At 47.0% G+C, this 22769-nt stretch overlaps 1 protein-coding gene across 1 annotated transcript; it reads right to left on the reverse strand.

The window, feature by feature from the left end:
• Window positions 1-2374: 2374 nt before the first annotated feature.
• Window positions 2375-9176, reverse strand: LOC123096583 (UDP-glycosyltransferase 91B1-like). The gene is made up of 2 exons (XM_044518348.1): window positions 9048-9176; window positions 2375-3223 (listed from the first exon to the last, which is right to left on the reverse strand). The coding sequence occupies exons 1-2, from the start codon at window positions 9174-9176 to the stop codon at window positions 2375-2377; spliced, it is 978 nt and encodes a 325-aa protein (XP_044374283.1).
• Between the last annotated feature and the right edge of the window lie 13593 nt (window positions 9177-22769).

Below are 22769 nucleotides of genomic sequence, written 5' to 3' on the forward strand. Positions count from 1 at the left end.
GCAGGGTCTATATATCACGAGACGTTGTTTTTGACGAATCTGTCTTCCCATTTGAGTCCCTTCATCCAAACGCCGGAGCCCGTCTAAAACAAGAAATTCTTCTTCTTCCTCCTACTCTCCGGTCCTTTGATCAAGGGGGCGACAATTGTACTGACCATTATGACTGTTCAACCAATTATGGTGTTGCATCTACTCATGGGCAGGTCGATGGTGAAAATGCAGAAGAAAACGGAGTTGAAAATGATCAAAATCCGGTACAAAATGGAGGAATATTGCATGTGGAAGAAGAAGACGGAGCCGGCGCTGAATATGAGGAGGATCCGCTCCAGCCCGCGACGCCAGTGCGGAAGGATCCCTCGAGATCGGTGCGGGGATCCGCCCAGGATCGCGCGCACGGCGGGCCAGCAGCGAGCTGCCACGTCGCCAGGCAGCGCGTCGGACCTGCGTCCCATGCACGGGCGGGCGACAGCGACCGCGCAGCAGCCGTTGGTCGGCTCGGGATCGCGCGTGCGCATGCAGTTGCATGCAGGATCTTCTGCGGCAACTGGCTCCAGCAGTACAAGTGCAGCCACACAACAGGTTACAGAGTCTGGGATCAGATCTCCTATGCAAAGCAGCGAATCCGGTGCATCCTCAGGATCTTCTGCGACAGAGACTCCCATGTCCTCTCCTGTGCAACAGCTTGCTCAATCTCAACGAGTGGTGACGTCACGTGTTACAACTCGCCTACAGAAAGGTATAAAAAATCCAAAGGTTCGAACTAATGGTAAAATACGGTATGGTATGATGTGTGTTGCAGGAGAACCAACAAAAGTAGAAGATGCGCTTGGAGATGTGAGGTGGAAGCAGGCAATGGATGAAGAATACTCAGCACTTATGAGGAACAAGACATGGCATCTTGTACCTGCACAGAGAGGTAAAAATATTATTGATTGTAAGTGGGTGTACAGAATCAAAAAGAAGGCAGATGGCTCAATTGACAGGTACAAGGCACGGTTAGTTGCAAAAGGCTTCAAACAACGGTATGGATTAGATTATGAGGATACATTTAGTCCTGTTGTCAAGGCCGCAACCATTAGGCTTGTGCTATCTATTGCTGTGTTCAGGGGATGGAGCTTGAGGCAGCTAGACGTTCAGAACGCGTTTTTGCATGGTGTTCTGGAAGAGGAGGTTTATATGAAACAACCACCTGGGTACGCAGATAAGAAAACACCTCATTATGTGTGCAAGCTTGACAAGGCATCCTAAAACAGGCCCCAAGAGCATGGTACTCAAGGTTAAGCTCTCAGCTGAGGTGTCTTGGTTTTGTTGCATCCAAAGCTGACACATCACTCTTTATTTATAACAAGGCAAATACAGTCATATTTGTGTTGATATATGTTGATGATATTATAGTTGCAAGTTCTTCACAAGATGCCACTAATGCTCTTTTGCATGATTTGAGATCAAAGTTTGCCTTGAAGGATCTTGGTGATTTGCACTTCTTCTTGGGCATTGAAGTTAAGAAGATTCCAGATGGTATAGTCCTGAACCAGGAAAAGTATGCTACTGAACTCCTAGCTCGTATGGGAATGAAGGACTGTAAGCCTTCACCCACTCCATTGTCTTCTTCAGAAAAACTTTCAGCCTTTGAAGGTGAGCCACTCAAAGAAGAAGAAAGCACAAGATACAGGAGTGCTGTAGGAGCCTTGCAATACCTGACACTTACAAGACCAGACATATCATTTGCAGTCAATAAGGTTTGTCAGTATTTGCATGCACCTACTTCTGCACATTGGACAGCTGTAAAAAGGATTGTCAGGTATATCAAACATACTGTGAGCCTTGGGTTACAATTCAGACGTTCTAGCTCTACTCTTGTGAGTGCTTTCTCTGATGCTGATTGGGCAGGATGTAGTGATGATAGAAGATCAACTGAAGGATTTGCTATATTCTTTGGTTCTAATCTTATCTCTTGGAGTGCTAGAAAACAAGCTACAGTGTCAAGGTCAAGTACTGAGGCTGAGTACAAGTCACTAGCAAATGCAACTGCTGAGATTATCTGGGTTGAATCATTGCTTAATGAGTTAGGTGTTAAACAACACCGTGTCTCATGTCTTTGGTGTGATAACTTGGGAGCCACCTATCTCTCTGCTAACCCAGTCTTTCATGGTCGAACTAAGCACATTGAAATTAACTTTCACTTTGTAAAAAAAAGAGTTGCAGAGAAGAAGCTGGATATCAGATTCATTCCATCAAAAGATCAAGTGGCAGACGGGTTCATCAAGGCATTGCCTGCTCGGCCATTTGAAGAGTTCAAGAGGAATATCAACCTAGGATAGTTAAGATTAAGGGAGGGTGTTAGAGTTTATGTGTAATACGTTTGTAATCTCAACTAAACCCCTCTCTCTCTCTTATCCCGTAGTATATCTAAACCACCGAATCCTAGAGATCGGTAAGTCCTCAACTTGTACTCCAAGCTTGGCCTTGCGCCCCAATCAATATAAGTCCAACGCGGCTTCCTTACGAGGGAGTAGAAACGCTTCCTGACAGGAAGGATATCTACGTCGCCGTCAGGGACGCCGCTGGGCTTCCTGAGAGCCCAGAGGAAGCGCGTCCCGGTGAGCTCCAGGCCTAGTGCCATCTCGTGCACCAGCTCCGTGCTCAGCGGTGCCTCGCTTCCCAGCGCGACGTAGACGACGGACTTGTCCGGCTGCCGGTCGAGCCATGAGACGAGTGCGTCGCCCTTCTCGGTCGCCGCTCCGTTTATTATCCTCAAGCCTCGACTTCCTGCAAAAGGGGGCGGCAGCAGACCGACTGGGGAGACCGGCTTCCCGAAGATCTTGGACAGGAGTGGCACGGATTCCGGCTCCAACTCAGCGCAGCACCGATGGGCGATGATCTTGCAGGTCTCGTAGGTGAACATGCACCGCTGGGCTAGTGATGCCCCGAGCTCCTCGTGCGCGACCGTGGACACACGCGGCACACCATAGAGGACGGACGTACCGGCAGAGTAAATCAAGAACACCACAGACGGCACCTTCCGGTCGAGCGCCGCCGCGGCGACCAGGTGGTGGAAGGTGTCGATGACGACCCAGTCCGGCTTCTTGCCGCTGCCTGCCTCGAGGAAGGCGGAGAAGGGAGCGGCTAGGCCGTCGGAGGCCTTCTGGAGGAGGTCGTACTTGTCTCTTGTTTGTTTGTCCAAATAAATCACAATAGCGTACGAGTGTGCGTGGGCCAGTCCCTCCGCACACGGACAATTGTGAGTCGATGGTTGACTTATAACTGGGGCCCCTACAAAATATACGCCCCCTAGTTGCGAGTCGAAGGTTGACTTGCAATTGGGCCCCTAAAAAAACTACAAGCCTCGAGTTGCAAGTCGGGGGTGGACTTGCAACTAGGGTGAAAACAAAACAACACCCCCGAGTTGCGAGTCGAGGGTGGACTTTTAACTTGAGTGAATACAAACTACATCCCCCAAAGTTGCGAGTTGAGGGTGGACTTGCAACTAGGGCAACTACAAAACTACATCCCCGAGTTGCGAGCACATGGTTAACTTGCAACTGGGCAGAATACTTAAACTATATCCCTCGAGTTGCAAGTCGGGGGTGGACTTGCAACTGGGCCGACAAAAAACCCTTGTCGCAGGTCGAGGGTCAAATTGCAACTACCATGAAACAAGAAAAAAAACACCACCTGAGTTGCGAGTCGAGGGTGGACTTGCAACTAGGGCAACTACAAAAACTATATCTCGAGTTGCGAGCACATGGTTGACTTGCAACAGGGGCGATTACAAACTACATCCTCTCGACTTGCGAGTCGATTGTGGACTTGCAACTGGAGTGAATAGAAACTACATCCCCCCTCCCCCCGAGTTGTGAGTTGAGCGTGGACTTGCAACTAGGGCAACTACAAAACTACATCCCCGAGTTGCAAGTCGGGGGTGGACTTGCACTTGGGTCGACAGAAAACCCTAGTTACAGGTCGAGGGTAAAATTGCAACTACCATGAAACAAGAAAAAAAACACCCCCCGAGTTGTGAGTCGAGGGTGGACTTGCAACTAGGGCAACTACAAAAACTACATTCCCGAGTTGCGAGCACATGGGTGACTTGCAACTGGGGCGATTACAAACTACATTCCCTCGAGTTGCGAGTCGATTGTGGACTTTCAACTGGGCCGACAAAAACCCCTAATTGCATGTCGAGGGTCTAATTGCAACTACCATGAAACAAGAACAAATGAACCCCCTCCCCCCCCCCCCCGAGTTCTGAGTCGAGGGTGGACTTGCAACTAGGTCAACTACAGAACGACATCCCGAATTGCGAGTACATGGTTGACTTGCAACTTGGGCGATTACAAAAACTACATGCCTCGAGTTGCAAGTCGGGGGAGGACTTGCAATTGGGGGTGAAAACAAAACAACACCCCCCGAGTTGCGAGTCGAGGATGGACTTGCAACTAGGGCAACTACAAAAATGCATCCCCAAGTTGCGAGTACATAGTTAACTTGCAACTGAGGCTATTGCAAAAACTACATCCCTCGAGTTTCAAGTCAGGGTGGACATGCAACTGGGCCGACAGAAAACTCTAGTTGCAGGTCGAGGGTCAAATTTCAACTACCATAAAACAAGAAAAAAAACAAGTTGCGAGTTGAGGGTGCACTTGCAACTAGGGAAACTACAAAAGTAGATCCCGGAGTTGCGAGCACATGGTTGACTTGCAACTGGGGCGATTACAAACTACATTCCCTGAGTCGATTGTGGACTTGCAACTGGGCAGACAGAAATCCGTAGTTGCAGGCCGAGGGTCTAATTGAAATTAGCATGAGAAAGAGACCCCCCCCCGAGTTGCGAGTCAAGGGCGGACTTGCAACTAGCGCAACTACGAAACTACATCCCTGAGTTACGAGTACATGGTTGACTGGCAACTGGGGCGACTACAAAAACTACATGTCTTGAGTTGCAAGTCGGGGTGGACCTCCAACTAGGGTGAAAAAAAATAACACACCCCGAGTTGCGAGTCAAGAGTGGACTTCCAACTAGGCCGACAGAAAAACCCTAGTTGTGGGTCGAGGGTCAAAATTGCAACTACCATGAAACAAGAAAAAAAACACCCCCTGAGTTGCGAGTCGAGGGTGGACTTGCAACTAGGGCAAGTACAAAAACTACACCCCGGAGCTGTGAGCACATGGTTGACTTGCAACTGGGGCGATTACAGACTACATTCTCTCGAGTTGCGAGTCGATTGTGGACTTGCAACTGGGCCGACAGAAACCCCTAGTTGCAGGTCGAGGGTCTTAATTGCAACTATGATGAAACAAGAACCAAAAAACTACCCCCCCAAGTTGCAAGTCGGGGTGGACTTGCAACTAGGACAACTACAAAACTACATCCTCGAGTTGCGAGTCGAGGGTGGACTTGCAACTGGGGCGATTACAAAAACTGCATGCCTCGAGTTGCAAGTTGGGGGCGGACTTGCGACTGGGGCGATTACAAACTACATTCCCTCGAGTTGCGAATCGATTGTGGACTTGCTACTGGGCCGATAGAAAATTCTAGTTGGAGGTCGAGGGTCTAATTGCAACTACCATGAAACAATAACAAAAACACCCCCCCCCCGAGTTGCGAGTCGAGGGTGGACTTGCAACTAGGGAAACTACAAAACTACATCCCTGAGTTGCGAGTATATGGTTGGCTTGCAACTGGGGCGATCACAAAAATTACATGCCTCGAGCTGCAAGTTGGGGTGGACTTACAACTGGGGTCAAAACAAAACAACACACCCGAGTTTCGAGTCGAGAGTGGACTTGCAACTGGGAGGAAAGAGGTCGGGGCCCAGTTGCGAGTCGAGGCTGGACTTGCAGCTGAGGCAAAAAGATGTCTAGGCCTAGTTACAAGTCAAGGGTGAGATCACAATTGGGACCAAAAAAGGTCGGGTCTCAATTGCGAGTCGATGCTGGACTTGCAACTGGGACAAAAAGGTGTGGCCCAGTTGCGCGTCGAGGGTCGACTTGCAAAATGGTACAAAAATAGATTGGCCCTGGTTGCAAGTCAAGAATGGACTTGCAACTAGGACAAAAAGAAGTGGCCCTTCAATTGTATGTCGGCGTGGAGTTAGAAGTCGAAAAATTAAATGGTTGGCCTCCCTGTTGCGTGCCGATAGTGGACATGCAAAATGGGGGGGGGGGGAATGAGGTCGGGGCCTATTTCGTCCCATGGGTGGACTTGCAAATTTTTACAAGAAAAAAGGCCCCCAATGTGACAAAAATGGATCGGTCCAGTTGCGTAACGAAGGTGGACTGGCAAATGATGGACAAATTGGTCGGGTCTATCGAAGGTAGATTTACAATTGGTAAAAAAATGCATTTTAGTGTTGGAGTTCCAAGTAGAAGAACAAATTGGTGGCGCCCATTTTGTGTTCAAGATGGACTTAAAACTAGGACAAAAAAATTGATCGGACCTAATTGCATATTGACCGCATGGTAAAGCCTATCTTTTTTACAAAGCATGCATCATCAGCATCGAACTTAAAAGAAAATAGAAATAGGCAATGACAACTGACATAACATGTTTCTTACATTTCTACAACACAGAACAGATAAAATAAGGCCACAAGATTGCTAGAAAAAGAAGTCCAACAAAAAACAAACAAACATGCACCACGAACAGGTCAACAGGTTGAGAAAATAGAACATGCGACGCATTAATACATTAGCCAACGATGCGAGATCGAGAATTTGCGTTAAAATTATCCAACAGACGACAACTTAGATGAGACATTGCTAAATCTCATCTTTATGAAGTTTAGAAGGAATGGGGTAGTGTCAAAATGATCCGAAAAGACGACGACGACGATAGAGCATATTTTAATTTTCTTGTCTCTTCAAATTCTATGTCACCGACTAAAAACAACACAAGAAACGGATTGCTAGTGGGCTGTGATAATGGGCCGACAAAAGCGAGGCTAAACAAGCCTAAACCAACAAACAGGATACGCAAAAAACGAACAACAACAAGCAAGACGAAAAAGAGGGCTTGCATAAAAATTATGAAAACTAAATCAAGCGATGAAAATTTAGATGAGACATCGTTTAAGAAATAGTTGGAAATTTAAAATATGCTTATAAAATTTTAAAAATCATGGATTTTAAATGATAAAAAATAAAAAGAAATTTAAAAACCAAAAGAAAAATTGGGAAAAAACAAAAGAACAAAATAAAAGAGTCGTGTTCCAAAAGACCGAACAAAAAATACGAGTTGGCCCCCTAGCGTTCTATAACTCACAGAACTACATTAAAAAAACACGGACCTACCAGTACCTTGTCTTGCCTTTCTCCACTCTAAATCACATTGCTTCAAAAAATTATACAGACAACGAATACGCGGACAATCCAGTCCAAACAATGCGTAAAAAGGAGTCCACAATCGAGACAAACAACGGCTGCCAGCCTGAGCCCGCGAATTAAAAAGGAACAACAACGGCCCACCTTCACTTGCATGGCCGGGACACAGGCCGCTGCGGGACAACGCGAAGGGAACGGGTGCGCCAGGCGAGATGATCATGTTTGCGTGAAAATTAAAGACAAACAATATCAACGGTTCTGGACTTAGATGTGAGATAAGTATTTCACATCTAAATGTGAAAAAGCAAACCTGTTAATTGGGGCGTGCTACTACATATCCGGAAATCCGTTGGGGCTTCAAGAGCACGCTCCCTCGCGCGAAAATATTTTTGCAATGTCAAAAAAATTCTAACATTTCAAAAAAAATTCTAACAAAATTTTTATGTGTTTATTGTCACATCTAAATGCTACATATACATTTGTAGGCAAAAAGATTAAATATTTTTATCTGTGCGAAAAAACAAAAAATATATCAAATGTTACCTTAAAATGTCACCATAAATTTGTTCTTTTCACCCGCAAAACACCATTGCTCCGTTTAGCATGAAAATTTTCAAGGATGCTTGTGACACTAACGTGGACATCTACAAAAAAAATAGATTTTTTGAAAACATTTACTATATTGTTTTTGTTTTCTATTCACGTGGGAGCGCGCGCTCCCAGGAGCCAAAACACCATTCTCGATACATATCAAGCTTTTTTTGCAACCAGTTCAAAACAGCTATCTCAGTTGGTCTTAACTACAGTTGTACTGCTAAGTAAGGTGGGTGGTCATGGCCAACGGATGGCTTCAACCGGGTGCCCCGCATGACAACTAGGCTCGGGTGTCAGTCTAAGCCTCAAAATGGCCTGCATAGGAGCCGGGTGCTTCATGAATAAAAGAAGAAATTGAGAGGAGAGAGTGAAAAGGTAGAGGAAAAGGAGAAGGCAAATGACCACAATGGGAAAGAGAGAGAGAGAGAGAAAACTGGGAAAGAAGATGATAACCCTGGGGCATCACTTTGTATTTTCTAGATGGGTGGAAAAAAAATACAATTTTGATTTTCTAGATGGATGGGCTGGGGCTGCATCAAGGTGATGCCAGCATAGCTCATGCCCTTAGGTAAGGTAAGACACAAGGATCTCTAGAGCATCTACAGTCACATACACCTAAACCGGTCGGCCGCGTCCCCGAACATTGACCGGTCACATCTTAAATTTTCATTTCCACATCCTTGTATCTCAATTAGCAAATCCCAAATAAAAACTATACATGCATCGTAAACTATCAATACAGTTGGACGTTCCGCTACTGCATCAATAATGTTATCGGACTAGCAAAATTTGGCAAGTTCTACATAATACTAAGCTATGGACAAAGATCTTCCACGCTTGCCCTTGTCGGTGCCTTTGGCATATTTGTCGCGGAAGTAGTGGTCGAATACGCAAATGGATCAAGCTGGAACTTCTCCTTGCCGGAGTTGTCTGCCCCGTCATTGTTCTCCTCTCTTTGGGGGCAATCCAGCCATGGCATGGATCGCCCGGGCTTGCTCTCGGGCGAGGTCGCGTGTGTTCCTCCTCTGCCGCTTCTGGAGGATGCGGGCACATATGACTTCCTTTTTCGCGGAAGCGTGCACCACTGCATCCGCCACCACAGCCTTCGCCACATCGGCTGCGAGACCGACCTTGCGCTCCGTCGCCCTTAGCTTGTTACGGCGGGCAGACTGATCCCTGTACCACTCATACGCCTGCGGGTCGAAGATGGCGCACCAAAGGAACGCCCAGCTTCCAACACTCGCGAATTCGAGCGTCATTTGTGCTGACGTTGGATTCACGCCGAAGATACTCGAGCGTTGATCGGCAAACTCTTCCCGGGAGCGGCAAAGGGCCAGGTGGATGACCATTGCCTCCACCGCGCCGCATGGGGTGACGCCCCAAGTCAATGGATCATGAGTGGTCGGAGTCAGATCTGCTGCCCGCCATGCCGGAGATCGCCGGAAGGGAGCTTGTGGTCGAAGCAAAGCGGAGTGGAGTGGAGTGGGTTTGGTCCGGGAAGCGGATGGGGATGAATATATGTGAAATCAGGGTGGGCCAGTGTGGGACAAACCGGCGTGGCGGATGTGTCCGGGTGCGTCGGGGCCACCACATATCCGCCCTAGATTGCTGAATATGAGGGGTGTCGGTCAACCCAAGAATTTGAGTCTGTTATGTGGGGTCCATCTTGGTCAATTTTTTTTACTGATGAGTGACCCTGTCATCCGTCTGGGCGCAAAAGGAGAGTTGGGGCACCCGAGTGTAGATGCATCGAACCGACAGTCTGAGTTATAAAGCATTTTGAATTTTTAAAGCACGGAGAATTTTGGATGGCATTAGTTTTGTCCTCTAGTGGAAATGCACCGTGAGAGAGTCTTCATAATGGATGTGACGAGATCTCAGTCGAGTCCCAGTCAAGTGACAGAACATGTAAAGAAAATATAACAACAACAACAACAACAACAACAACAACAACAACAATAATAATAATAAAGTATATGGTTCTCCATGTAAAACCTCATAAATATAACATCGACTGAGACTTTGTTAAGTCTCCTTCAATGGAGATTTTGAAATCCCGTACTTCTAATAAGAATGAAATGTCAAACACTACCTGAATTTGCATAGATAAATACAGTGCACAATAAGCAATTCAACACAAGTTTCATACGCATAGCTCTTTTTTTCCGGGGGTACACGCATAGCTCGTTTTTTTCAGGGGTAGACACATAGCTTCTTGATTGAACAGTTGATGTTCATGTTGTTTCCATGGAGAGAATTTTGATACATGATAAACGCCGTTACTTTATCTCTTATTTCCCTTAATTATCGGTAGAGTAGGATCTACTCAATTCTCCTTCGCAAGACAAATAGAATTACTCCAATTCTCCTTCACAGGAGAAATGGGGCGCCCGACTATAGATGCACCGGGTTATAAAGCATTTTGAATTTTAAAGTAAGGAGAATTTAGAATGGCATCAGTTCTGTCCTCTAGTGGAAATGCACGGTGAGAGAGTCATCATAATGGATATGACTAGATCTCACTCGAGTCTCAGTCAAGTGACAGAACATGTAAAGAAGATAATAATAATAGTAATAATAATAATAATAATAATAATAATAATAATAAAGTACATGGTTCTCCATGTAAAATCTGATAAATATAGCATTGACTGAGACTTCGTTAAGTCTCCGTCTACGGAGATTTTGCAATTCCGTACTTCTAATAATAATAATCAAATGTCAAACGCTACCTGAATTTGCATAGATAAATACAGTGCACAATAAGCAATTCAATACAAGTTTCATACGCATAGCTCTTTTTTTTCAGGGGTACACACGTAGCTCGTTTTTTTTCAGGGGTACACGCATAGCTTCTTGATCGAACAGTTCATGTTCATGTTGTTTCCAAGGAGAAAATTTTGATACATGATAAACGCCGTTACTTTATCTCTTTTTTCCCCTTAATTATCGGTAGAGTATGATCTACTCAATTCTCCTTCACAAGACAAATGGAACTGCTCCAATTCTCCTTCACAGGACAAATGGAATTACTCGGCAGTCAAAGTGAGTCAAGTTGGCTAAAAACTACTACAAGCTGGAACATTTCCATGTACTTACACATACAAATACTTAGATAGTAGTGATCTTGTACTACTTAACGTAGTGTGAGGAATTTGCGTGGCATCGCTAGCCGACGCGACGGCAACTCACCTCTGCTCTACCAGGAAGGATCCTACGTTAGCTGGAGACCCTCCAGGACATCTGCGCCGCCGTGCCGCCGCTCCCAAAGGCTGGGGGCATTCTCTGACACGGCGGGCCGTCTCACCACCGGCGCCGGCACCGGCAACGGTGGGTCGAGCTCAAGCGGGCGCGGCGCACGGGCACCAGGAGCGCTCCCCGACGACGACGATGGTCGTGCGCTCCCTGACGACGACGAGTCACTCGCCACGTCCCTGACCTTGGAGTATGCACGCGACTTCCTCGCCTTCCGCCGCCCGAACAGCCCCATCAGTATCCCCACCAGGCTGCCGCACGGGAGGCCCGACGACGCCGGTCCCCTCGAGGAGGCCGGGCAGCGCGCTCTTGGGCATCTCCGTGAGCCCTTGACCTGCCCCATGCAGCCGATCCTCGGCGACGCCGGCGCGTCGCCACGGTCACCGACGGCCATGCACTTCTGCCACACCGACGGCAACAGCAGAATCGGCGAGCGAGCGGGCGCGGCGAGCTTCTTGTTCTTGGCAGCGTCGCCCCTCGCCGGCGCCGGCGGCGTGGCCTTGATCGTGACGAGCCATGCTGGCTTCGGTGCCTCGACGCGGTGGCGCCGGTGACGTGCCGCCATGGAGCTAGACCAATCGGCGCCTGCAGCTCGCTCTCGTGCTCTCTGGTCGCCGGTGCGCGCAAGTGGAACGACTCCCGTCTGATGTGTGCGAGGGGTTAGCGGATTGAGAGCTGGTTTATATGCAACGGGGCGGGCGTGTGAGACACGGTCCAAAAAACGTTAGTACACATCTGAGTATTCGGATGATGACACGAATTGCCGAGTCAATTAGTCAAGTCGTTGTTGGCTCTAGGAACCATTGTAGCATGCCCATCTGTTCCAGCAAAGGACAACTGGCTAGCCAAGAGGTCAGCATCGGTGCAGTTTCCTAATGGACATCAGCACCGAATTCTTTTCAATTTTGCCATTTTTAAGCTGTCTCAGATTTTTTTATGCGTCAGTCGATTTGCGCGTAACCCCGGGGCAGATACAGGGGTACCGCAGAGAGAGCTTGGACGCGAGCAACCTAGAGCCGGGGACGACGCGACAACGGCGTTCCTGGTGGAGTGGAGTCAGAGGTTGGCGGTTCGGGGTTGGTGCCGACGCATGAGAAGAAAAACATTGGGGTGGGGTTTGAGGGATGGTCGACGGCGGCGATAGGTTGGCAAAGGCGGCGGCTTGAGGGGGGTGGAGCGACGACGAGGGCACAATAGCGCCACCGCTACAAATGGTGTGAGTAGACGGTTCGGCCTGGACTGGAGGGCATGTGAAGGAAAAAAATGTGTCGGCACAAGAAGGAAAAAAGAACAATACGGAAGGATGAGGAAGACTGTTGGATGTCCATCGAACGGACCAGACGAGAGTGACCGAAAGTTGAAAAAAAAAACCGTGGTGGCCCTAATTCTTTTTTCCTTTTTCGTTGTTGGGGCCACAATGGACGTTTCATAAATTGCACAGTTTGACTGTAGTGCTTCATTTTTCATATAGTTTTTGGCAAAGCATTGACTAGAGGCGGCCAGTCCAGATTGATTCGCTTAGTCACAGATACTTTAAGCTGGCTAGAAAGAGGAGTCCAGGATGATATACGACTTTTAAGTACAGACGTATAGAATATCTATCAGTGATCTGCTCATAGTGGTTGCTGTCCGGGGAAGGGACTGGCCAAATCCAAGCCGTGGGGATGTTGTCAGGTTGATGGCAGTGAAGACTTGAAAATGTGGGCGTGTGGTTGACGGTCCTCCTCCCCGGCCCGACCGCCACGCGAAGCCATGATTTGTGTGATCGCCAAGACTGGACTGTGCACTGTGGTTGTGAACGCACGGCCACGAGAGAACACAGAGAGTACTACTTCTGCAACGCATCTCCAACATCGGAACCACTCACACACACAAAAAAACATCAAAACCATTTTTTAACTCGTTTTAAAATTCATCATAACCGTGTTAAAAAAAACAACAACATCGTAAACATACTTTGATAGAATACACAATAACCGAATATGCAGCTTTCTTTTCACCCAAAACACACCTCGAGCAGCATACCTGTAAGTGCATCTTGCATGGGTACCAATATTTTGCGAGCAAATAACCGAAAGAGGGGGTCTTCCCACTCGAGATACCCATTCGATCCGGATTGCTGACGGCGAACCAAGCGGAAAATTTCAGCCTGAGCCGCGCCGTTCCCCCACCTCCCGTCGCCACTATTGGCCTCTTCCAAGCTCCCACCGTTGTCCCTTCTGTGCTTCCCGCCACAGCCGGGCCAAAGCCAACTGAGCTACACCACATAGTGAAACACTGCCATGAGAAAGAAACGCTGCAAGGGGCCACTCCTTTGCCTACAACAAAGGAGCCCGAAACCAGACACATGCTAACACATCGTAGATTACATGCCGCCTCAAGAAGTATTCACTAATAACAAGATCAGAATGACTTATGGGGGTAGTATGTCATCCCAGCCTGCCAATCGACCGGGATGACATCTTTTGTTGTAGGATGACGGCCATGCCACATAATAACATAGCACTCTGATCGAAATTGGTTGTTGCATCTTCCTCTTCCGAGGGGCTTTCTGTTGGAAATATGCCCTAGAGGCAATAATAAATTGGTTATTATTATATTTCCTTATTCATGATAATCGTTTATTATCCATGCTAGAATTGTATTGATAGGAAACTCAGATACATGTGTGGATACATAGACAACACCATGTCCCTAGTAAGCCTCTAGTTGACTAGCTCGTTGATCAATAGATGGTTACGGTTTCCTGACCATGGACATTGGATGTCATTGATAACGAGATCACATCATTAGGAGAATGATGTGATGGACAAGACCCAATCCTAAGCATAGCATAAAAGATCGTGTAGTTTCGTTTGCTAGAGCTTTTCCAATGTCAAGTATCTTTTCCTTAGACCATGAGATCGTGCAACTCCCGGATACCGTAGGAGTGCTTTGGGTGTACGAAACGTCACAACGTAACTGGGTGACTATAAAGGTGCATTACGGGTATCTCCGAAAGTGTCTGTTGGGTTGGCACGGATCGAGACTGGGATTTGTCACTCCGTGTGACGGAGAGGTATCTCTGGGCCCACTCGGTAATGCATCATCATAATGAGCTCAATGTGACTAAAGCGTTAGTCACGGGATCATGCATTGCGGTACGAGTAAAGAGACTTGCCGGTAACGAGATTGAACAAGGTATTGGGATACCGACGATCGAATCTCGGGCAAGTAACATACCGATTGACAAAGGGAATTGCATACGGATTGATTGAATCCTCGACACCGTGGTTCATCCGATGATATCATCGTGGAACATGTGGGAGCCAACATGGGTATCCAGATCCCGCTGTTGGTTATTGACCGGAGAGGCGTCTCGGTCATGTCTGCATGTCTCCCGAACCCGTAGGGTCTACACACTTAAGGTCCGGTGACGCTAGGGTTGTAGAGATATATGTATGCGGAAACCCGAAGGTTGTTCGGAGTCCCGGATGAGATCCCGGACGTCACGAGAGGTTCCGGAATGGTCCGGAGGTAAAGATTTATATATGGGAAGTCTTATTTTGGTCGCCGGAAAAGTTTCGCGCTTTATCGGTATTGTACCGGGAGTGCCGAAAGGGGTCCGGGGGTCCACCAAGGGGGTCCACCAGCCCCGGGGGGCCACATGGGCTGTAAGGGGTGCGCCTTGGCCTATATGGGCCAAGGGCACCAGCCCCAAGAGGCCCATGCGCAAGAGATAAGAGAAAAGGGAGAGTCCTAAAGGGGGAAGGCACCTCCGAGGTGCCTTGGGGGGGGGGGGGGAAGGACTCCCCCCTGGCCGCACCCTTCCTTGAAGGAAGGGGCAAGGCTGCGCCCCCCCCCCCCCTTGGCCCTATATATAGTGGGGGGAAGGGAGGGCAGCAACATCTAAGCCTTGGGCGCCTCCCTCCTCCCCTGCAACACCTCTCTCTCTCTCAGAAGCTTGCAAAGCCCTGCCGGAGAGCCGCTACATCCACCACCACGCCGTCGTGCTGTTGGATCTCCATCAACCTCTCCTCCCCCCTTGCTGGATCAAGAAGGAGGAGACGTCGCTGCACCGTACGTGTGTTGAACGCGGAGGTGCCGTCCGTTCGGCACTCGGTCATCGGTGATTTGGATCACGGCGAGTACGACTCCGTCATCCACGTTCATTGGAACGCTTCCGCTCGCGATCTACAAGGGTATGTAGATCCACTCCTTTCCCCTCGTTGCTAGTAGACTCCATAGATGCATCTTGGTGAGCGTAGGAAAATTTTAAATTATGCTACGATTCCCAACAGTGGCATCATGAGCCAGGTCTATGCGTAGTTACTATGCACGAGTAGAACACAAAGCAGTTGTGGGCGTTGAGTTTGCCAATTCTTCTTGCCGCTACTAGTCGTTTCTTGTTTCGGCGGCATTGTAGGATGAAGCGGCCCGGACCGACCTTACACGTACGCTTACGTGAGACAGGTTCCACCGACTGACATGCACTAGATGCATAAGGTGGCTAGCAGGTGTCTGTCTCTCCTACTTTAGTCGGAACAGATTCGATGAAAAGGGTCCTTATGAAGGGTAAACAGAAATTGGCAAATCACGTTGTGGTCATACGTAGGTAAGAAACGTTCTTGCTAGAAACCTACAAACCACGTAAAAAACTTGCAACAACAATTAGAGGACGTCTAACTTGTTTTTGCAGCAAGTGCTATGTGATGTGATATGGCCAGAAGATGTGATGAATGATATATGTGATGTATGAGATTGATCATATTCTTGTAATAGGAATCACGACTTGCATGTCGATGAGTATGACAACCGGCAGGAGCCATAGGAGTTGTCTTTATTATTTTGTATGACCTGCGTGTCATTGAATAACGCCATGTAAATTACTTTACTTTGTTGCTAAACGAGTTAGCCATAGAAGTAGAAGTAATCGTTGGCGTGACGACTTCATGAAGACACAATGATGGAGATCATGATGATGGAGATCATGGTGTCATGCCGGTGACGAAGATGATCATGGTGCCCCGAAGATGGAGATCAAAGGAGCATGATGATATTGGCCATATCATGTCACTATTTGATTGCATGTGATGTTTATCATGTTTTTGCATCTTATTTGCTTAGAACGACGGTAGTAAGTAAGATGATCCCTTATAATAATTTCAAGAAAGTGTTCACCCTAACTGTGCACCGTTGCGAAGGTTCGTTGTTTCGAAGCACCACGTGATGATCGGGTGTGATAGATTCTAACGTTCGAATACAACGGGTGTTGACGAGCCTAGCATGTACAGACATGGCCTCGGAACACACGCAATACACTTAGGTTGACTTGACGAGCCTAGCATGTACAGACATGGCCTCGGAACACGGAGGACCGAAAGGTCGAGCATGAGTCGTATAGAAGATACGATCAACATGGAGATGTTCACCGATCTTGACTAGTCCGTCTCACGTGATGATCGGACACGGCCTAGTTAAACTCGGATCATGTTTCACTTAGATGACCAGAGGGATGTCTATCTGAGTGGGAGTTCATAATCAGATGAACTTCATTATCATGAACATAGTCAAATAGGTATTTGCAAATTATGTCATAGCTTGCGCTTTAGTTCTACTGATTAAGATATGTTCCTAGAGAAAATTTAGTTGAAAGTTGGTAGTAGCAATTATGCGGACTGGGTCCGTAAACTGAGGATTGTCCTCATTGCTGCACAGAAGGCTTATGTCCTTAATGCACCGCTCGGTGTGCTGAACCTCAGCGTCGTCTGTAGATGTTACGAAACATCTGACATACACGTTTTGATGACTACGTGATAGTTCAGTGCGGTTTAGAATTGTGGCACCAAAGACGTTCTTGAAACGTCGCAGAACATGTGAGATGTTCCGAAGACTGAAATTGGGATTTCAGACTAGTGCCCACGTCAAGAGGTATGAGACCTCTGACAAGTTCTTAAGCCTGCAAACTAAGGGAGAAAAGCTCAATCGTTGAGCATGTGCTCAGATTGTCTGAGTGCCACAATCGCTTGAATCGAGTGGGAGTTAATCTCCCAGATGAGATAGTGATAGTTCCCCATAGTCATTGCCACCAAGCTAGTAGAGCTTCGTGATGAACTATAACATATCAAGGATAGTTATGATGATCCTTGAGCTATTCGCGATGTTTGACACCGCGAGAGTAGAAATCAAGAAGGAGCATCAATTGTTGATGGTTAGTAAAACCACTAGTTTAAGAAGGGCAAGGGCAAAAGGGATACTTCATGAAACAGCAAGTCGTTTGCTGCTCTAGTGTAGAATCCCAAGGTTGAACCCAAACCCGAGACTAAGTGCTTCTATGAGAGGAACGGTCACTGAAGCAGTAATACCCTAGATATTTGGTAGATGAGAAGGCAGGCAAGGTCGACAGAAGTATATTGGATATACGTTATATGAATGTGTACTTTACTAGTACTCCTAGCAGCACCAGGGTATTAGATACTGGTTCGGTTGCTAAGTGTTAGTAACTCGAAATAAAAGCTGCGGAATAAATGGAGACTAGCTAAAGGTGAGATGACGATATGTATTGGAAGTGTTTCCAAGGTTGATGTGATCAAGCATCGCATGCTCCCTCTACTATCGAGATTTGGTGTTTGCGTTGAACATGATTGGATTATGTTTACCGCAAAACGGTTATTCATTTAAGAAGAATAATGGTTACTCTGTTTATTTGAATAATACCTTCAATGGTCTTGCACCTAAAATGAATCTCGATCGTAGTGATACACATGTTCATGCCAAAAAGATATAAGATAGTAATGATAGTACCACATACTTGTGGCACTGCCACTTGAGTCATATTGGTATAGAACGCATGAAGAAGCTCCATGTAGATGGATCTTTGGACTCACTCGTTTTTGAAATGAATGAGACATGCGAACCATGTCTATTGGTATATATGCATGAAGAAACTCCATGCAGATGGATCGTTTGGACTCACTTGATTTTGAATCACTTGAGACATGCAAATCATATCACATGGGCAAGATGACTGAAAGGCCTCGTTTTCAGTAAGATGGAACAAGAGAGCAACTTATTGGAAGTAATACATTTTGATGTATGCAGTCCAATGAGTGCTGAGGCATGCAGTGGACATCGTTATGTTCTTACTTCACAGATGATTTGAGTAGATGCTGAGTGTATTTACTTGATGAAACACTAGTCTGAATTATTGAAAGGTTCAAGTAATTTCAGAGTGAAGTTGAAGATCGTCGTAACAAGAGGATAAAATGTCTGTGATATGATCATAGAGATGAGTATCTGAGATACGAGTTTGGCACACAATTGAGACATTGTGGAAAGTGTTTCACAATTAATACCGCCTGGAACACCATAGTGTGATGGTGTGTCCGAACATAATAACTGCACCCTATTGGATATGGTGCATACCATGATGTTTCTTATCAAATTACCACTATCATTTATTGGTTAGGCATTAGAGACAACCGCATTCACTTTAAAAGGGGCACCACGCAATTCCGTTGAGACGACACCGTTTATAGAAACCTAAGTTGTCGTTTCTTAAAAGTTTGGGGCTGCGATGCTTATGTGAAAAAGTTTCAGGCTGATAAGCTCGAACCCAAAGCGGATAAATGCATCTTCATAGAATACCCAAAAACAGTTGGGTATACCTCCTATCTGGGAGCAAAAGTAATTGCTTCTAGAAACGAGTCCTTTCTCGAGGAAAAGTTTCTCTCGAAAGAATTGAGTGGGAGGATGGTGGAGACTTGATAAGGTTATTGAACCGTCGCTTCAACTAGTGTGTAGCAGGGCACAGGAAGTTGTTCCTGTGGCACCTACACCAATTGAAGTGGAAGCTTATGATAGTGATCATGAAACTTCGGATCAAGTCACTACCAAACCTCGTAGGACGACGAGGATGCGCACTACTTCAGAGTAATGCGTGATCCTGTCTTGGAAGTCATGTTGCTAGGCAACAATGAACCTACGAGCTATGGAGAAGCGATGGTGGGCCCATATTCCGACGAATGGCTCGAGGCCAATCCGAGATAGAATCCATGTATCAGAACAAAGCATGGACTTTGGTGAACTTGCCCGATGATCGGCAAGCCATTGAGATAAATGGATCTTTAAGAAGAAGACGGACATGGACGGTAATGTTACCGTCTATGAAGCTCGACTTGTGGCAAAGAGTATTTTCACAAGTTCAAGGAGTTGACTACGATGAGTTTTTCTCATCCGTAGCGATGCTTAGGTCCGTCGGAATCATGTTAGCATTAGCTGCATTTATGAAATCTGGCAGATGGATGTCAAAACAAGTTTCCTTACCAGTTTTCGTAAGGAAAGGTTGTATGTGATACAATCAGAAAGGTTTTGTCGATCCTAAGGATGCTAAAAGGTATGCTAGCTCCAGCGATCCTTCCATGGATTAGAGCAAGCATCTCGGAGTCAGAATATACGCTTTGATGGAGTGATCAAAGTTTTTGGGTTTATACAAAAGTTTGTTGGAAACTTGTATTTACAATAAAGTGAGTGGGAGCGCTACAACATTTCTGATAAGTATATGTGAATGACATACTGTTGATCCAAAATGATGTAAAATTTCTGGAAAGCATAAAGGGTTGTTTGAAAGGAGTTTTTCAAAGGAAGACCTGGATAAAGCTGCTTACATATTGGGCATCAAGATCCATAGAGATAGATCAAGACGCCTGATGATACTTTCAAAAGACAGCACACCTTGACATGATTTTGAAAGAGTTCAAAATAGATCAGCAAAGAAGGAGTTCTTGGCTGTGTTACAAGGTGTGAGTATTGAGTGAGACTCAAGACCTGACCACAGCGGAAGATAGAGAAAGGACGAAGGTCGTCCCCTATGCTTTAGACATAGGCTTTATAGTATGCTATGCTGTGTACCGCACATGTAGTGTGCCTTGCCATGAGTTGGTCAAGAGGGTACAATGGTGATCCGGGAAAGGATCTCATGACAGCGGTCGAACTTATCCTTAGCACCTAGTGGATTAAGGAATTTTCTCGATTATGGAGGTGGAAAGGAGTTCGTCGTAAAGGGTTACGTCGATGCGAACTTTGACACTAATCCGGATGACTCTGAGTAGTAAACTGGATTCGTATAGTAGAGCAATTATTTGAAATGGCTCCAAATAGCGCATGGTAGCATCCACAAGATGACATAGATATTCGTAAAGCACACGGTTCTGAAAGGTTCAGACCCGTTGACTAATAACCTCTCTCACAAGCATAACATGATCAAACCAGAACACAGTGAGTGTTAATCACATGGTGATGTGAACTAGATTATTGACTCTAGTGCAAGTGGGAGACTGTTGGAAATATGCCCTAGAGGCAATAATAAATTGGTTATTATTATATTTCCTTATTCATGATAATCGTTTATTATCCATGCTAGAATTGTATTGATAGGAAACTCAGATACATGTGTGGATACATAGACAACACCATGTCCCTAGTAAGCCTCTAGTTGACTAGCTCGTTGATCAATAGATGGTTACGGTTTCCTGACCATGGACATTGGATGTCATTGATAACGGGATCACATCATTAGGAGAATGATGTGATGGACAAGACCCAATCCTAAGCATAGCATAAAAGATCGTGTAGTTTCGTTTGCTAGAGCTTTTCCAATGTCAAGTATCTTTTCCTTAGACCATGAGATCGTGCAACTCCCGGATACCGTAGGAGTGCTTTGGGTGTGCCAAACGTCACAACGTAACTGGGTGACTATAAAGGTGCATTACGGGTATCTCCGAAAGTGTCTGTTGGGTTGGCACGGATCGAGACTGGGATTTGTCACTCCGTGTGACGGAGAGGTATCTCTGGGCCCACTCGGTAATGCATCATCATAATGAGCTCAATGTGACTAAAGCGTTAGTCACGGGATCATGCATTGCGGTACGAGTAAAGAGACTTGCCGGTAACGAGATTGAACAAGGTATTGGGATACCGACGATCGAATCTCGGGCAAGTAACATACCGATTGACAAAGGGAATTGCATACGGATTGATTGAATCCTCGACACCGTGGTTCATCCGATGATATCATCGTGGAACATGTGGGAGCCAACATGGGTATCCAGATCCCGCTGTTGGTTATTGACCGGAGAGGCGTCTCGGTCATGTCTGCATGTCTCCCGAACCCGTAGGGTCTACACACTTAAGGTCCGGTGACGCTAGGGTTGTAGAGATATATGTATGCGGAAACCCGAAGGTTGTTCGGAGTCCCGGATGAGATCCCGGACGTCACGAGTGGTTCCGGAATGGTCCGGAGGTAAAGATTTATATATGGGAAGACTTATTTTGGTCGCCGGAAAAGTTTCGCGCTTTATCGGTATTGTACCGGGAGTGCCGAAAGGGGTCCGGGGGTCCACCAAGGGGGTCCACCAGCCCCGGGGGGCCACATGGGCTGTAAGGGGTGCGCCTTGGCCTATATGGGCCAAGGGCACCAGCCCCAAGAGGCCCATGCGCAAGAGATAAGAGAAAAGGGAGAGTCCTAAAGGGGGAAGGCACCTCCGAGGTGCCTTGGGGGGGAAGGACTCCCCCCTGGCCGCACCCTTCCTTGAAGGAAGGGGCAAGGCTGCGCCCCCCCTCTCCCTTGGCCCTATATATAGTGGGGGGAAGGGAGGGCAGCAACATCTAAGCCTTGGGCGCCTCCCTCCTCCCCTGCAACACCTCTCTCTCTCTCAGAAGCTTGCAAAGCCCTGCCGGAGAGCCGCTACATCCACCACCACGCCGTCGTGCTGTTGGATCTCCATCAACCTCTCCTCCCCCTTGCTGGATCAAGAAGGAGGAGACGTCGCTGCACCGTACGTGTGTTGAACGCGGAGGTGCCGTCCGTTCGGCACTCGGTCATCGGTGATTTGGATCACGGCGAGTACGACTCCGTCATCCACGTTCATTGGAACGCTTCCGCTCGCGATCTACAAGGGTATGTAGATCCACTCCTTTCCCCTCGTTGCTAGTAGACTCCATAGATGCATCTTGGTGAGCGTAGGAAAATTTTAAATTATGCTACGATTCCCAACACTTTATAGGCGTCATCTATTTGACAATCCTCAAACTCTTCCCGATCGCTGCTAAGTTCGTCCTTGAAGAGCATGGTAAGCATGTCGAATTTGCGTACCCTGAAGCGTACAACATGATTACAACGAAGTGGTTAGTTGCCGTGCTCGACCGAGTTCAACAGATATGCCATAGGGGAGGAGCAATGGCAGAGCTAGCGAAGAATATCAGGTGGGCGAAAAGTGAAGATACACACGTTTTTTTTGGGGGGGGGGGGTTGTCAAATGACAAAACTTTCATTAATCTGAGACTGTTTTTTCTTCTTCTTTTAATTACAACACGATTGGGGGGTGGGGGGGGGGGGGGGGTATGATGAGTCGACTCTGGAATCATGTCTTGTTAGTGTATAAATACACATAAATTTCAAAAGGGAGTGCCCAATGGACTTACTCATGTGTGATTTCGACCGTGCAAGCTGCCCTCAGCACAAACTCCCTGCCCCAGCTCGCCATGAATGAGAATGTGTGCCACTCAGCAGGAGGATGTTGTGGTTTTGATCGGACGGGCCTCCATGAACATCGGTGTCA

Source organism: Triticum aestivum, chromosome 4D, assembly GCF_018294505.1.
Source record: "Triticum aestivum cultivar Chinese Spring chromosome 4D, IWGSC CS RefSeq v2.1, whole genome shotgun sequence".
Classification (NCBI taxonomy): Eukaryota; Viridiplantae; Streptophyta; class Magnoliopsida; order Poales; family Poaceae; genus Triticum; species Triticum aestivum.